Source organism: Oncorhynchus kisutch, linkage group LG16 (genome assembly GCF_002021735.2).
Source record: "Oncorhynchus kisutch isolate 150728-3 linkage group LG16, Okis_V2, whole genome shotgun sequence".
NCBI lineage: Eukaryota > Metazoa > Chordata > Actinopteri > Salmoniformes > Salmonidae > Oncorhynchus > Oncorhynchus kisutch.
In genome coordinates, this window is record NC_034189.2 from 49352738 (window position 1) to 49370150 (window position 17413).

The 17413-nt window shown below is 44.7% G+C and overlaps 2 protein-coding genes across 3 annotated transcripts; one reads left to right on the top strand and one right to left on the bottom strand.

Annotated features, from left to right (window-relative positions):
- The first annotated feature begins 32 nt into the window (after window positions 1-32).
- On the top strand, window positions 33-5319 carry LOC109879372 (P2Y purinoceptor 8-like). Of its 2 annotated transcripts, none has more exons than XM_020471546.2 (3): window positions 33-958; window positions 3725-4062; window positions 4297-5319. In XM_020471546.2, the coding sequence occupies exons 2-3, from the start codon at window positions 3817-3819 to the stop codon at window positions 5098-5100; spliced, it is 1050 nt and encodes a 349-aa protein (XP_020327135.1). In that variant the 5' UTR covers window positions 33-958; window positions 3725-3816; the 3' UTR covers window positions 5101-5319. The 2 variants fall into 2 exon arrangements, with proteins under 2 accessions (XP_020327135.1, XP_020327136.1); XM_020471547.2 differs by lacking the exon at window positions 33-958 and adding an exon at window positions 3337-3444.
- Window positions 5317-13965, bottom strand: LOC116354023 (protein FAM171B-like). The gene is made up of 8 exons (XM_031792782.1): window positions 13409-13965; window positions 11887-12120; window positions 10855-10947; window positions 10546-10704; window positions 9922-10092; window positions 9377-9493; window positions 9077-9200; window positions 5317-8790 (listed from the first exon to the last, which is right to left on the bottom strand). The coding sequence occupies exons 1-8, from the start codon at window positions 13617-13619 to the stop codon at window positions 7455-7457; spliced, it is 2445 nt and encodes an 814-aa protein (XP_031648642.1). The 5' UTR covers window positions 13620-13965; the 3' UTR covers window positions 5317-7454.
- Between the last annotated feature and the right edge of the window lie 3448 nt (window positions 13966-17413).

The window sequence follows — 17413 nt, forward strand, 5'->3', positions numbered from 1 at the left end:
GAGGTGTGAAACAGTTTGTTTCCTGTCCTACAGGTGTGTGTGTGTTTTTGGGGCTGTTCCTCACCTCTCCACTGTGGTTTCCTGAACTAACAGGTTTGTTGTTGTGAGTAGGCTACAGCAGTGTCTCACAACCCATTCTGGTATTTCATACACTGAACAAAAATAAATGCCACATGTAAAGTGTTGGTTCCATGTTTCATGAGCTGAAATAAAATAAAATTGCAGAAATGTTCCATATGCACAAAAAATGTATTTCTCTCAGATTTTGTGGAGAAATTTGTTTACATCCCTGTTAGTGACTATTTCTGAGGAATATTTCTGTCTGTAATAAAGCCCTTTTGTGGGGAACAGCTCATTCTGATTGGCTTCAGCTTGGCTCCGCAGTGAGTTGGCCTGGCTGCCAAGTGGGTGGGCCTATGGCCTCCCAGGACCACCCATGGCTGTGCCCCTGCCCAGTCATGTGAAATTCATAGATTAAGGCCTAATGAATATATATCAAGATACTGATTCTTATATGAAATGTAACTCAGTAAAATCTTTGAAATTGTTGCATATTGCAAATATATTTTTGTTCAGTATATATTTTATATAAAACAGTACTATATTGGTGATATGAGAGGAAACTACTATTGCATAGTAGTAAGATGTTTATTTCTGAAGAACAGGGAGTAAATGGTAGCTGGTTTTCTTTCTGTCACCACCAATTGTAGTGTTCAGCTACAGTATTTTCCTTTGCAGTGACACAGATAGTACCTTTTCACCACGTGTCAACAGCATGCAACCTGATACACTACAGGCACATGTTCGGTTCCTTAGTGGTGAGGAAGAGAGGGAGAGCGAACAAACTTCATTGGGCAAGACACAGAACAAATCATTTCTACCACATTTCCTGTGTGAAATTGCAGATTACACACTTGAATGTAGCAGCACTGACAGTGCGCATCACATGTGCATAAAGGTAAGTCACCAACAATACATTTCATTAATCAGTTTAGATTTTACAAATCAATGTTCTTCCATGGAGATGTTAGTTGTAAGTGTTATGTTTAATTATTGGTCACAGTTTTATTTCTATAGTTGTTAAATCACTGACACTAGCTAGTTTTCCATCCCATGGGTGACAATATTCGAAACTGCGCATAAATACTATATGCGCAGTTTCCCACCGTAGATGTTTCCATCAAATTGACTTGTTGCAGATAAAAGGCTGTGCGCTATGACGTGGTCCACATAAAAATACCATTTGCAGTTAAATTCCCATGAACCGAATACAAAATACAAGAGAAATAGGGTTCCATCACATTTTTAACTCTACTGGTGGGTTTCTCACACAAAAAAATTGACTTATATAGCGAGTGTGTCCGCTCTGGTTGTCACATGTATAGCCTACATGGTGAGATTATTATGGACAAAAAACATCTACATTATTTTTATTTGTCAAACGGCAGAAAGGATAATGTTCAAAGCACTTAAAAAAAAATCGGGCCTGGGTTATGGTGATATTGTCTGTATGCTGGCCTCAGCAAGTACCTTTAAAACTCTGGACACAGTGTATCATGGTGCTTTTACGATTTATTTCAAACGCTAGATCACCCCACGTCATCACGCACTGATTTATATCCGCCAAGAAGTCCCTTTGGTGGAAACGCGCATATTTTATTTATGTGGGTTTTACAATACTAGTATGAAAATCTGTTGCCAATTAGATGGAAACCTAGCTATTGAAATCAGAGTGAGGTTTCATCTCAATGACCGCATACATAGCCTGGGAGATTTTTTAAATAATTCATACACTTCACAATGCTGTTTCACAGCTCTACATCGACTTGAATCAAATAAACTTTTTGTTGTTGTTGACATATGCACAGGGTGCAGCGTAAATGGTGCAAATTCTTATCAGCAAGCTTCAACAGTAAAAAAAAGTGCTAAAAAGTAAACCACTACAGTACCAGTCAAAAGTTGACACACCTACTCATTCAAGTTTCCTTTTAATGTTTTGCTATTTTCTATATTGTAGAATAATAGTGAAGACATCAAAACTATGAAATAGCACATATGGAATCATTTAGTAACCAAAAAAAGTGTTTAAAATATAAAATAATGTTTTATTTGTTTGACTGTTCAAAGTAGCCACCCTTTGCCTTGACAGCTTTGCACACTGTTGGCATTCTCTCTCTAAACACACATACATGTTTAGCAGATGTTATTGCAGGTGAAGGGAAACACTGCACCTTGTGCATATAACACAAAAACATAGATTTTAATTTAGATGATTTTACTTGAACTCTGAAGCAAGCTACAATCTGAGGTGCAGTTAACACCAATGAACTTGTCCTCTGCAGCAGAGGTAACTCTGGGTCTTCCTTTCCTGTGGCGGTTCTCATGAGAGCCAGTTTCATCATAGCGCCTGATGGTTTTTACGACTACACTAAGACATTTTCTTAAAATGTTCCGCATTGGCTGACCTTCATGTCTTAAAGTAATGATGGACTGTCGTTTCTCTTTGCTTATTTGAGCTTTTCTTGCCATAATATGGACTTGGTCTTTTACCAAAACAGGGCTTTCTTCTGTATACCACAACTGATTGGCTCAAACGCATGAAGGAAAGAAATTCCACATATTAACATTTAACAAGGCACACCAGTTAATTGAAATGCATTCCAGGTGACTACTTCATGATGCTGGCTGAGAGAATGCCAAGAGTGTGCAAAGCTGTCATCAAGGCAAAGGGTGGCTACTTTGAAGAATCTCAAATATAAAATATTTTGATTTGTTTCACACTTTTCTGGTTACTACATGATTCCATATCTTTTATTTCATATTTTTGACGTCTTCACTATTATTCTACAATGTAGAAAATAGTAAAAATGAAGAAAATCCCTTGAATGAGTAGGTGTGTCCAAACCTTTGACTGGTACCTTAGATATGGTCTCTCCAACCCTGTTCCTGGAGAGCTACCGTGTTGTAGGTTTTCAATCTAACCTTAATCTAGCGCACCTGATTATAATAATTAGCTAGTTGATTAACTAAATCAGTTTAGCTACAAATGGGGTTGGAGTGAAAACCTTTCGAGGGTTGTTCTCCAAGAACAGGGTTGGAGTACCCCTGTACTCGATCAGTGTTTCCCAAACTTGTTCCTGGCCCCCTGGGTGCACATTTATTTTTTTGGCTAGCACTACACAGCTGATTCAAATAACCAATTAATCATCAAGCTTTGATTATTTGAATCAGCTGTGTAGTGCAAAAACTACACGGCCCCCTGGACCGAGGTTTGGAAACTCTGTACGAGAGAAATAGGTCAATAGCATGTAGAATACATGTCAAATACAACTAATAGGAAAAAGTAACTAACTTCACCTCAAGCTGTTTATGACAGTACATTTCCTGTTCCAATTTGTATTTCCACATACACAGATGTGAAATAGGCATGATGGAAAGACCCATGTGAGCATTACAATAACTTCACCCCTTAAAGGAACATCAGGGGCTTTCTCCAGTTGTAGTCACAGTGTGAATAGTGAAACTAGTGTAACGTTAGTATAGTGTGAGGGGAAAACATTGTTCGTCTTTCACATGGATGAATTGGCATCACACTGTTTCTGCATTCAACAACACTACTCTCTTGTTGCCTAACCAATATCTTTCACTTCCTCCAACATAGTCTGGTTTTGGTGTATTCAAATGAAATGTATAACACTCTCTTTTCTTCCCTTATCATTCCCAGTAATGCTTGTACCCCAACCTAAGTGACAGGACCGGTCACCCTGGTCAACTCCCCCTGTTGCTGTGGTCAAGTTACTGTTGTGGTCAGTCACAATGAACATCTCAGTAGAGGTGGCCAGAGGGGTCAACAATGCCACCCTGGAGATGCTGGTCAGTCCTGTGATGACCGTGGCTGTGCCTGTTATTTACCTGTCTGTGTTTGTGTGCAGTACGCCCTGCAACCTGCTGTCTCTGGTAGCGCTGCTGAACGTCCATTACAAACGCCACACTCCCACGTCTGTGTTTGCCATCAACCTGTCGCTGGCAGACCTGCTGTACAGCGCCTTCCTGCCCCTACAGGTGAGTCACTGCCACTACAGGTAACACACAACGCATTCATATGTGCCATGTACAAGGTTGTCTCTGACACTCTGGCACCGGTTACAACTAATCTGCACTGTTATTGCTGTCACATGTTACTAAGTTTCTACAGAAACGTTTCCCTTCTAGTTGGACATAGCTAATATTTGATGACCACTAAGCCCGTCTCTCTCTCTCTCTCTCTCTCTCTCTCTCTCTCTCTCTCTCTCTCAGGTGTTGTACCACCTGTGGGGTAATGACTGGCCGTGGGGCGCTGCCCTCTGTGGCCTCACCACCACAGCCCTCAACTGCAACATGCATTGCTCTGTCCTCACCACCTGTGCCATCGCACTCGAGCGCTACTGCGGTGTCGTACGCCCGCTACGCACCAAACACTGGCGCACCGCCCGGAGAGCCGCCATCACCTGCGTCCTCATCTGGGCATTTGTTCTGATTACTCAGACACCCTTGCTCCTCCGTGACCTCACCCTCCGGGTCGTCGAGCTAAACATCACGACCTGCTTCGACGTGCTTCCACGTAAACTGTTCATTCACCAATCAGTAGCCTATCTCTACTTCCTAGTGGTTCTGCTGATGTTCTACGTGTTGCCGTTAGCCGTCCTGGTCAGCTGTTACGTTGCCGTGGCCAGAGGCCTGCACAGGTCGTTGCCGACGGCAGCTGAAGGCAGTGACGGTAAGAGGGAAGTGTTGTCAAGGCAACGGGCTCAGACCACAGTCGCCTTGGCAACCCTGTGCTTTGTGGTGTGTTACCTACCAACCATCACCCTTCATGGCCTGCACGTAGTCTTCCACACCCAGGGCAAGAGCCTGTACAGATACTATAAACTAGCGCTGAGCATCAACAGCCTCAACTGCTGCTTTGACCCGTTTGTGTACTACTTTGCGTCGAGGGAGTTCCGTCTGGCTCTGAGGAGGCTGCTGGGGCGGTGTGTCCCACTGGGAGAGGGGGAGGAGCTTGGGACCTCTGAGCTGGTGTCCATGACTGGGGAGCCTAGGGAATCTAAGGGCCACTACTAGGCCGTAGTTGATCACTAGATAGTCATGCTGGAATGGACAAAGTGTGCAAATGACCCAAACTGTAAATACAAAAAAATCTATTTTGTTATTTTATGCACAGACCCTGTGCGGTCTTCATTATAAAGCTGTTTATGCAATTGTTGTGAATGCTAATTTTTATAGTTATTCTGCCTTCATTCCGTTGACATTTATTATTGAATAAATCTTAGACATGCATCATCTTGGTATCAAGTGAGTTTATTACTTAGGCATTGATAAGTGCACAAAAAGGCAGACTAATCACACTACTGTAATATACTGACGTAATCAACACAAGAAATGCCTGTTTCAAAAGCCTGAATGCCAGTTAATGTTAAATGAATACGGACAGTAGAAATACACTACATTACAATGAAATAAATACAAGGAAATACATTCAGTGAAGGCCACTTTGAAAAGGATGGGCCAGTGGGGTCTGTTTTATCTCTGAGAAATATTATTACATACTATACTTTATACAATTCTCCAACGGTTGAAACATCTTGTTTTTCATAACCTTCATCAGTGGCGACAACAACAACATGTTCAGCCTTCAATCATTTTAAGCTTCATAAATCATCGCTGCATTCGTCAGGTGTATAACTTGCGCTGCTACATTTAGAAGGTACAAGTTGCTACGTCGTCAAGCTTTTTACACCCCGGATCACATTTGAACCTATTCATCGCACCAAAGCTAACATACAATAATGTAACAAACCTCCGAAGTAAAGCACATACACTAAAGCTTGGGTTTATGAATAGTGATGATGGCTCAAAAAAACATCTTTCTTCACTCGGAGAAGCATTCTCATTCTCTCAGAACATCTTTCTTCACTCGGAGAAGCATTCTCATTATCTCTGAACATTTTTCTTCACAGTTGCTGAGAAAGGATAGGACGATGTATGCATACATACATAAAAATACACGATCACACATACTAGATCATATGCTTGAGTATGTACATACCAAATAAAGCTATTCATGTACAGTATTTATCCTCATACACACTGAAGGACTGGCGTGTGTGATGTCACACCACGAGGAAGACTAAATATGGGCAAAATATGAATGTTGTTTCAAATTTAGCAGCAGGATGACTGATATCGCTGGTCACATCATTTTCAGGAGGAGATTGTGTGCTTCTCCAAATATATCAGTCCATCACAGTAATATGGTTTGTGTTCATTTGAAATTCATTTTTTTTTTGTGCTTTCCTTTATTTGAGTGTTTTATGTTTCTCTTATTACGTTCTCATTGCAGTGTATCGTTCCCAATTGTGCTCCAATGCATCACAAACAGGCAAATGAAAGTGTCCTGTGCTTTTTAGACTGAACCATGAAAGCTTAAACTGACCACCTCCCAATACTCCATCTGTATGTAAGGACAGCGATGTGTTGTGTAAGATCTGCTCGTGGAACAGGAATCATCGAACATCAACAGTTACTATTTGAAGACGAATACGTTAAAGTAACACATGACTGGATTAGTATCCCTCAGACTTAATGTCCCTAAGAAGAGAATCCTTTCCATTGTCTTCACACTACAAGTCAAATACACACACTTTCCTCTTTTCATACACAACATTTGACTTTATACCTTTCATGCATTCTCAAAGAAATATGGTATTTCCCCCTTAATAGAGGTGTAAAGAAGACCTCTAAAAGGGACAGCTGTGAATCAGTGTCTAGTTTACAAACAGAGCCATAGACAGATGGCTGGGTACAGCCAGTCTTAAACACTGTGAGCAGAGCAGGCAATGGTGTTAATATCGATTTCCTGTAAAGGCAGGCAATCACGGTGGGTAAGTGTCAGTGTTCTGTACAGGAGGACTGTATCCCTGTCTGTCTCTGCTGGCAGATCCCAATACAGCCCTCTATCCTCTCTAATTACCCTTCATTATCTCTCTATACTTAATCTCTAATCCCTCATCGCAGGCAGTGAAAAGAACGCATCTTCTTTGACGCAGATGCGTCAGACGATCTGAAGCCATACTACTGCTGTGTCCACTAGCATCTATCTAACTATTCCTTTTAGAAGGACTGGAGCATACACATCCATCAAACCACAGAAAACGCTTTAACATCGCCATACGTTGTCTCAGCTGTCCGTCAACATACGACCCCTATAGGAAAACAATAAACAATAAACTCAATCCCTTCTTGACAGATTCAACATTTCTGTAACCATCACAGCCAATTCAGGAAAAAGCACTGACCATGCAACTGGACATGAAACATGCCCATTAACTACTGAATGCCAATAATGTCAATACACTTCCAGAATTGACTGGTATTGAAATAAGTCCCATCCCAGTCCATCTCTGGTGAGCAGTGCCTTAGCTCCGTTTGACCAGAGGCCTCTCTTCTCTGACATGGTGCCTGGCGCTTCTCTTCTCGGCCCTCCCCTTCTCCCTCACCTTCCTCAGCCTGCGTGGGGGCGGTGTCCCCCTCGACTCACTGTCCTCCTGTGCACTGGACGTGTCCATTCCGTCCCGCTCCTCCGGGATATTGGGAATGGCCCCACTGCTCCCGTCCAGAATGTTCCTCAGGTAGGGGTCTTCAGGGGTGCAGGTGGCGGTGGTGCCGCTCTCACTGCTGCTCAGGTCCTGCTCCTCGCTGTAGCGCCCTCTGCTGTGGTGGGGGAACGAGCCCCGGATGGAAGGCCTTTCTCGCTCCGCCTCCCTCACACTCTGCTGGGGCTCATTCATGTCCACGCCAGAGTCCAGGCTGGTGTCGTTGCTGCTGGGGGGCCGTGGGTGGCGTCCCTGGAGCTCTATGATGGAGTGGCGGACCGAGGCGGCTGGTTTCCCATCCAGGGAGACGAACCAGGCCCTGGGGTGAGGCGACGAGGCCTTGCCTCGGGTCAGCTCCAGGAGTGTACGCTCTGATATCCCCTGGAGTTCACTGGGGCCCCCCATCCCACTGCTGAAGGCCCTCATTCCAGCCGCCTCGTTCAGAGTACCGGGGACGGAAACGGAGGACTCCGGGAGGCTGCTGTAACGGCCCCACGCCCCAGGATTAGAGGCTGGGCCTTGGGGAGTGGTCTCTAGGGCCTGGGGCTGGTCTTGGCCGCCCTGCTGGGGGTTGGCTCCCTGGGCATGGTGGGGGTTCTTAGGGAGGGTCTGGGTGTAGCTGTCATGACCGCCCTGCTCAGAGTGGGAGTGGGTGTCATAGGCTCCTCCGTTACGGGGGAAGGTGGCCGACTTGCAGCCTGATCCTTGCTGCTCCCCACCCTGGCAGCTGAAGCGCTCCGGGGCCTGGAGGATGGCCACAGGCTGGTTGTAAAGGTGGAGCAGCTGAGCACCTCCACCCAGGTGGGCTCTGTTCCGCTCCTCTCTGGACCTCTCCCTCAGCCTGGCCACCTCCTCACTGTTGATGTAGTGGTGTGATGCCTGGGGTCCCTTGGCCCCGCTCCCCACATTTTCATACAGGAGGGCGGACCCACGCCCGGGGTCTTCCACATAGATGTTGTAGTTGGCTTTGTTGTGCCTGGGGGTGGAGGGGTCACACTGGACGCTGCGCGAGGCCAGGCCGTGGGCTCTGTCTCCGGGGTGGAAGGACATCATGGCATGGCCCTCCTCCATGTGGGTGGAGGTGGTCTGGTCCTTCTTCAGAGTGGACCGCTTCGAGAACCGTGCTCTCCTCCTCGGCCCACGAGAGGAACCTGAACCTCTGCAGATGACAGTCAACACAGCAGGTTGATCGAGCAGCAGAGAAGGTAGTCAATACCCTGTGGGTCTTTTGGGGGATCTTTGTTATGTGTACATTTAACTTCATATAATCAGCATTTGTGTCACCAATTAGTAGAACAATCCTGGCCATTCAAATGTTTTAAATTGTATAACTTACTGAAAACATTTTGTACAACCCCCTTCGCCCCACACACCCCCATCTGTGATATTTCCAGCTGCAGTTGACACACAATCAGTAAAGTTAGTTAATTAGGTTGGTATCTTACCCACATTGACACAGCAGCACAGCCAGAAACCCCAAGACTATAACCAGAGTCCCACCCAGTATTCCTACGAGCAGGTAGGTGTGGTAGGAGAGGAATTCCATTGAGCTGGCATGGCCCATATAACCTAGACAGGTACAGACAGAGATGAGTTGATTATATTATGTTGATGGTGGTCAATATGTTCTCCAGGATAGTAAGACATGTTTGAAGACAATACTGAGAGTGAGACTCCATAATTTAGTTCATTTGTAACATTCAATTCATGAAAATGTTCATTTTGGACCGTTACAATAGTTATACCGTTGGAGGAGGGTAGGGGTGCAGCGATCCAGTAACCCAGGTGAGAAGCAATGTAGGTCCAGACCAGATGATCTCCAACCATCTTCACTATCCCCAAACCCTGGTTCTCCCAAGCACCTGGAGGACGAAACATTGTGAGGAAAATGAATGAAGTAAAACTTGGAAGACACAGGCAGATACTTCCAGTTCCACAAAGTAAGTGAACACAGGAAGTATTTTGTAAACAAAGCCTTTGAACAAGTTACTAAGGTAGTTCCAGTCCTAGTCCTTCTGTTGCACTATTAGCTATATTCGTAAAGAACAGGAAGGCCTGGACACTGTTTATGCTCCCAATTCTCACCTCTTTATTGACAATGTTTCGATCCAAACCGGCTCTTCGATCCGGTTTGGATCGACACATTGTCAATAAAGAGGTGAATTGGGAGCATAAACAGTGTGCAGGCCTTCCTGTTCTTTACAAGTATTCTTTATTAACCCAGCACCTGCTGTATGTTTTTAAGGACGTGCGTATGACCACAATCTTCTCTAGTAGCTATATTCCCCACCTGTCTTGGTGTTGAAGTCCCAGGCAGGGAGGGTGTCCGAGGGCCTCAGGTTGGTGGTGTGTGCCAGGGGCAGGGAGATCTGGATGGGGCCTTTCACCTGGACCTCCTGACCACCAGAGTACAGCAGAGTGCTGACCGCTGCCATCGCCCGCAACTCAACACTCCTGAACACTGAACACACATACAACAGTGGAGGCTGCTGAGGGGAGGACGGCTCATAATAATGGCTGGAAGGGAGCAAATGGAATGGCATCAAACACATGGAAACCATGGAAACCATGTGTTTGATGTATTTGATACCATTCCACTAATTCCGCTCCAGCCATTACCACGAGCCCGTCCTCCCCAATTAAGTTTCCACCAACCTCCTGTGACATACAAACACACGGGAGAGAATTACAACATGTCCAACGTTTTAAAATATGCAGGCTCTACAAACACTACATCATTAAAGAGGAATAGTTTTCAGCAAATGAATAGTTTTCAGAGGGCTACTTCAGCTCAGAATCTTGAAGTATTCCTCAATCTTGGAAGTGTTCAATGCTTACTTCCATGTATCAATACCACCTCTCATTTCCATTAGTTGGTGCACTGCACTCCATGTATTCAATTTGCTGAGCCCACCTGACTTGTTGTGAATGATGCCTGGGGTGCAGTTGACACAGTCCTTGCCTAGGTGGCGCAGTGGCACGGTCAGGTAGGCCATCACTGTGGAGGTGTTACTGCCGTCAGAGAGCATCAGGTGACTCTTGGGGAACTGAACGCTGGGCTGGTAGGAGATGTCTGTGGAAATAAGAAGAAAAAGACCAGATGGAGTTCATTCCCTCCACCAAAGCACTTCTGCCACAGTAGACTAAAATTGTTTAAAGAGTAAGATGTTGCATCACATTTAGGGTTATGTTGAAGTGACAGTTTCCAGATGTGTGCACATACCAGGTAACTTCCCAGTGATGAGCACGGAGTCATCAAACAGCCAGATGTTGCCTTGGTTTTGAGGGAGCAGCGATAAGGTCACTGAGGAGAATACTGTATACACATGAGGTCAGGTCAGGTGACATTCCAGTCAGGAAATCACTAGACACTATTCAGATGTACCTTCAAAATAGTCCCTTTGCAGTGTCATGTTCCTGTACTTCTACAAAGACACCAGTAGATGGGGACATTGAAAAGGGCTTTTTATGGTCCTGCGTGTTAGAGTAGAGAGAAGGGAGGTGGCTTTTGATGATGACGCAGAGCATAGCTTGTACCACCAGCCACCTCTCTCTCAGTTCTGTATTTGCCCCTCTCTCTTTATCTCTCTTTAGAGAGAGAGAGAGAGAGAGAGAGAGAGAGAGAGAGAGAGAGAGAGAGAGAGAGAGAGAGAGAGAGAGAGAGAGAGAGAGAGAGAGAGAGAGAGAGAGAGAGAGAGAGAGAGAGAGAGAGAGAGAGAGAGAGAGAGAGAGAGAGAGAGAGAGAGAGGAGAGGAGAGGAGAGAGCAGCCCTAAGAGCAGCAGTCTCCTCTTACTAAATACAGCATGTCTAAATGGTGGTCAGAGTCCCCTTAACATCTTATTCAATACAGCTGCAATTAGCTGACACTAGATATGACATGGCATTACGCTTGCCTCAGACTCGCTGGCTACACGTTCTATACATAGTGAGGGCATCCTGCTTCTGAGAGTAAGAAATCAATACAATTAATGCAGTGAACGTCATTAAATTGTGCTTTGCTCCAACGCAAAAACAAAAACAAACACTGATGCTAATGTGCTATGTGACACAGTAGGCGAACACCTTATTTAGCTAATTGTGTCAAATCAATGCTTTAAAGGAAAGGAAACAAACAGCTATATCATTTAGTAGTTTGGGTGAACTATCCCAGTTTAAACTCTAGAATTTAGCCACACCCGACACCCATAGGTCAGCTGGTTGGGTGCTTCTCAGGGGCTCCTCCAGGTGGGGCCAGACTATCACAGTGCTACTCACTAGGTCTCTTGGTGGTCCTCCAGGGCAACGGGGTGAGGACGTATCCCTCCATGCTAGCTACAATGGTGAGGCTGTGTCCCAGGCTGTAGGGGACCCTGAGCAGCACCTCTCCCTTCTCCCCAGTCAGGGCCTGGCTACTCAGGGTGTGGTTGACAAACACCCCCACCTGGGCCCCGCCCAGGCGCCGCCGGGTCACCTGATCCTTCACCAGGACCCTCAGGGCAAAGGGCGGCTCTGGGGAGACACAGGAAACAGGAAGTGAAACACAGGAAGTGAGGCAGTTTGTGTATTGCAATGACAAAGTAATATTAAACCTTTGTTTGTATGGCTGATTTTCTACACTAGAATTGCAGAACACTAATGTATGTTCATAGAATGTACCAGTGCAGAACACAGCCTTTGTGGTGGAACAAATCATTTACAAAGCCACATACAAAGAGACAAGACTACACTAAAAGACCAAGGAGGTGTATTTAAAAGTGTTTTCTAAGGTTTATCTGAAGGTGTATGCCGGTGTGTGGCTTTGTGAATGCAGGGATCCCATTTAAACAGTCTGATTCAGTGGCAGCTCTATGAATTATCTCAGGAACCTTAACTGCACAAGAAAATGTGATGAGAGCTGAATCTGTGAGATGTAATGAAAAATAGATCAAAGTGCTGTAGCATCTGTGAGAGGCCTTGTGCGGTGTCAGATGATGTTCCCTCCCCTACAACACACACACACACACACACACACGCTATAGGCCAGGCCCTATTTAGCATACAAGGCTGCCCCGACAAAACTGCTTCACAACAGCAACAATGATCAAATGTAGCCTATTTATAGACTACAATCTGTTTACTAATCTAATCTGATCATAGCTACTCATGATAATAACTCTAACTAATATGATGAGGTTTAGTCAATTAAATAAAGGACTTCTGAAGCAAGGCAATGGTGGAAAAGATATGGTGTGAGTGTGCTGTAGTAAAGGATTAAAACCCTGATCATTACAGGCACAGTTTCACACTGGCCATACTGATAATCCCCTAATCTCGAAAACCTTCAAATGAAATCATAACACTAAATCCGATTAGGTGCCAGGGGAATCTGAGGGGACAGGCTATTAGATTGCAGTGAAAGTCATAAATCTTAGTAGGATACTTTATATTGAATGCGTAGGATACTCTACAATACGCGAAGACAAAGTTGGTAAAACCGGTGTGCATAGGTTTACTGATAACGGTTCAATCATTGTGTACATTGTTTTAAAACATCATTGTATTTCTGCGAGACTTTTGTATGCATTATTGTTGAAGCCTATGTTGAGTGAGATAAATACACAAAATATCATATAGGTTAATATCGTCATCCTATATCGTCCTATATGATATTATCAATGAGAAATTATTATCAGTTCCGTTATCATGCCCAATGTTTTATTCTCTCCACACTGAACATTTCCTCCCCACCATTTTAACATGCTGGACAGGCCCTCAAACCCGCAGCCCAACCCAAATATACCGCAAACATGTCCTGTACCTGGTGTTAGGACAGACGGAGTCTGAACCTGAGAAAGGGCCGTCTGGCCGGTGATGGATCCGTCTGGGACAGTGGCGATGGCATTGTCCTCCGCAGCCAGCAGCGTGATTAGCCCGCCGAGGACACCACCCTCAGGCGCCGCCCTCACGACACCATCCCCGCAGGAGATCACAACCAGCGAGAAAAGCAGGTACAGGCGGTCCGCAGGCATGGCGAGAGGGAGCCGCGAACCAAAGACATAACTGCGCGAAATGAGACAGAGAAGGAGGAATGGAGGCCTAGTCTCGCCGCTTTCTTTGTCATGGAAACCTCATGGTGGAACGGAGGCAGGTAACCTAAGTATGCACAGAAAGCAGGCAGGCTGGTGGTGTTGACGCGCTGGTGCTGATGCTGTGTTTTCAGGGCGTACAACAACAGAGACGGGAGATGGTGCTGTTACATCATAGATAAAACTCCACAATGCCCTCTGTCGGAAATGTATTTTTGTACATAAACAAAAAGATGGTAGCCTACACGTTATAAATTGATGCCAATTAAAGACACACTCTGTCAGATGTGCACAATGTAATTGTGCCCAACGAGCGGAACAATTTAAATAGAGCAAATAGATCCCATGACATTTTCACATGCAAATAGCAGAATATTTATATGTAATGTCTCTATTGCTCAGGGAATGATTTTCCATGACCTCAACATTACTTTAAAACAATATTATTTGAAGATATAACCTACATTGTATACAACGATATTTTATGAGGAAAAACATATCCCTAAACAATGGAGTAGGGACTCCCGAGTGACGCGGCGGTCTAAGGCAGCATTGGATCCCAGGGCTTGAGGCGTCACTACAAACACTCGGGTTCAATTCCAGGCTGCATCACTACCGGCCCTGATTGGGAGTCCCGTAGAGCTGCGCACAATTGGCCTAGTGTTGTCAGGGTTTGGCCGGTGTAGGCCATCATTGTAAATAACCATTTGTTCTTAACTGACTTGCCAAGTTAAATAGCCCAGGTCCTTCATTTTCTGATGGTTTTCTCAGAACTGAGTCTAAGAAAAAAATGTGTTCATATCTGTGGGGGAAATTGAAAGGGGCCATTAATATTTTATTTGAAGCACCACAATTCTAGAAAGATAACCTGTATTTAACTGTCTTGGCTTAGCCTGGTCACAGTTGAAGAATTGACCACCAAGTGGCGACATTGTATCGTTTCCCAACACTGAGGCAAGCAAGATGGTTGAACTTGAGTTCCATATCTATCTTCACAAGAGAGCAGGGTCAAACTCAACGAGAAAAAGCAGCATTGGAATCTTTTCTTTTTCAATAATGGATATTTCTATTGGTAGTCTATATGGCTGTGGAATCTTTGAATGGAAGACATAAGCTCTGTGCAACTAGTAGGCCTAGAAAAGGTGATACCATCTCAATCAGTGGTCAGAACATTGGCCAATTTCACCCTCTCCTCATATATGGAACCAGTTAAGATTTAAGAAGTCTAATATTCTGTGTTTTGCTTTGTTATTGTTGTCATTTAGCAGACCATCTTATCCAGAGTGAATTACAGGATAAATTAGGTTTAAGTGCCTTGTTCAAGGGCTCATCGATAGATTTCTCCCCTAGTCGGCTCGGGGGTTCGAATCAGCGACTTTTCAGTTATTGGCCCAGCACTCTTAACTGCTAGGCTACCTTCCATCTTAAGGAGACAGCCCACTAGAGGGAAGACTGGATGAACATCCACAAAATCCCAGTCTCTTCTCCTTTTAGAATCTCTCCCAGTGTGCTGCCTTCCTCTTCTGATTGAGGGATTGTGTCCCAAAAGGCGCCCTGTTCCCTACATAGGGTTCCATATGTAGTGCACTATATAGGGAATAGGGTGCCAACAGTGTGCCATTTGTGACAGAACCAGGCAGTGTCATGTCCATCCACAACAGTAGCCTAATCAGTGAAGAGGATGGCAGTTAAACAACTATTATGGGTTAAATGAATAGCTTCTCCAAATGGCTCAGTGATTCATGTTTTTGATGTCCCTCTCTCCCAGTTGCAAATTGCTTTGAATGGGACATATTAAATGAAATACATTTCTTTCAGAAATGGACGATCAGGGGGGATATTTGTATTTTCTAAACAATGCATAGCATAGCATAGCACTCTGTCATTATTGTGGAAACACAGTCCTGTTTGATAAATAGCATCAAGGTAGTTCTGCTGATGCTGATATTGTTGTTGTTGGGGACATTGGAACTTTTTTTTAGCCCATTCAGCAGTGAGGACCATGATATTTATGGGCTATAACTTGGACTATAACTGTTTTGCTACTATAAACCAAAAAGGATTTGCTCATACAGTTCAGGTCCTTTAGACTAATTGACAGTGTTAAAGGAACTTAAATCAGAACAACAAGGGGTTTCCAGTACAACATGCTGCAACATTGTGTAGGTCTATAGTCTGTGTATGGTCCATGTACGACCATGACACTCTCAAAAGAAAGCCAGGACTGTCACCAACCACAGCAATATTCTCCCCTTGTCCCCCCTCCCCCAGCCACAATCTCCCTCCCTTAACTCCTAACCACGCCTTTATCCCCATTGAACAAATCCAAGCTGCCTCTGCCTCACCTCCCCTCTATATCTGTCTGATGAATGGCTTTCCCCTCCACTGGCTTTAATGGGTTGCTGTGGGCCTGCTGCAGTCCAGACTGGGCCCAGGCTCTGAGGCTCTGAGGCCAATGCTACGTGTCCTCTTATCTGTGCTGCGGAGAATCTAAATGGCTGTTTAGATGATGGATACAGACACATAACCTGAATATTGATAAAGAAAAAACACCCCACATTACCCATTATTACCTTTAGGCTATAGTGTTACAGATGGAAGTTGTCTGTCATGAATCATCTTAAAGTCATGCTGGTCACCACCATGTTTGGTTTTACCATTGGGTGTATCATACTGCATTTGAGGTTGGTTAAAATAATACGATTTTGTATGTGTGTATATGTGTGTGTGTCCTAGAGGTGCCAGTCCTTAATATACCATAGTGGTATCTTGTTATTTCCTCTATTGGAAAGCCAGAGGCAAAGTCGTTACAGACTGTGTATTGGATGATAAATAAAGGGTTGATCAATATGGATGTCACCACAGTGCTGAATAACTGACAACCCAGTCTCATCACAGTGCTGAATAACTGACAACCCAGTCTCACAGCCGTGCTGAATAACTGACAACCCAGTCTCACAGCCATGCTGAATAACTGACAACCCAGTCTCACAGCCATGCTGAAAACTGACAACCCAGTCTCACCACAGTGCTGAATAACTTACAACCCAGTCTCACCACAGTGCTGAATAACTGACAACCCCGTCTCACCACAGTGCTGAATAACTGACAACCCAGTCTCACCACAGTGCTGAATAACTGACAACCTAGTCTCACAGCAGTGCTGAATAACTGACAACCCAGTCTCACCACAGTGGTGAATAACTGACAACCCAGTCTCACAGCAGTGCTGAATAACTGACAACCCAGTCTCACCACAGTGCTGAATAACTGACAACCCAGTCTCACAGCAGTGCTGAATAACTGACAACCCAGTCTCACCACAGTGCTGAATAACTGACAACCCAGTCTCACAGCAGTGCTGAATAACTGACAATTCAGTCTCACAACAGTGGTGAATAACTCACAACCCAGTCTCACCACAGTTCTGAATAACTGACAACCCAATCTCACCATAGTGCTGAATAACTAACAACCCAGTCTCACCACAGTGCTGAATAACTGACAACCCAGTCTCACCACAGTGCTGAATAACTGACAACCCAATCTCACCATAGTGCTGAATAACTAACAACCCAGTCTCACCATAGTGCTGAATAACTGACAACCCAGTCTCACCATAGTGCTGAATAACTGACAACCCAGTCTCACAGCAGTGCTGAATAACTGACAACTCAGTCTCACCATAGTGCTGAATAACTGACAACCCAGTCTCACAGCAGTGCTGAATAACTGAC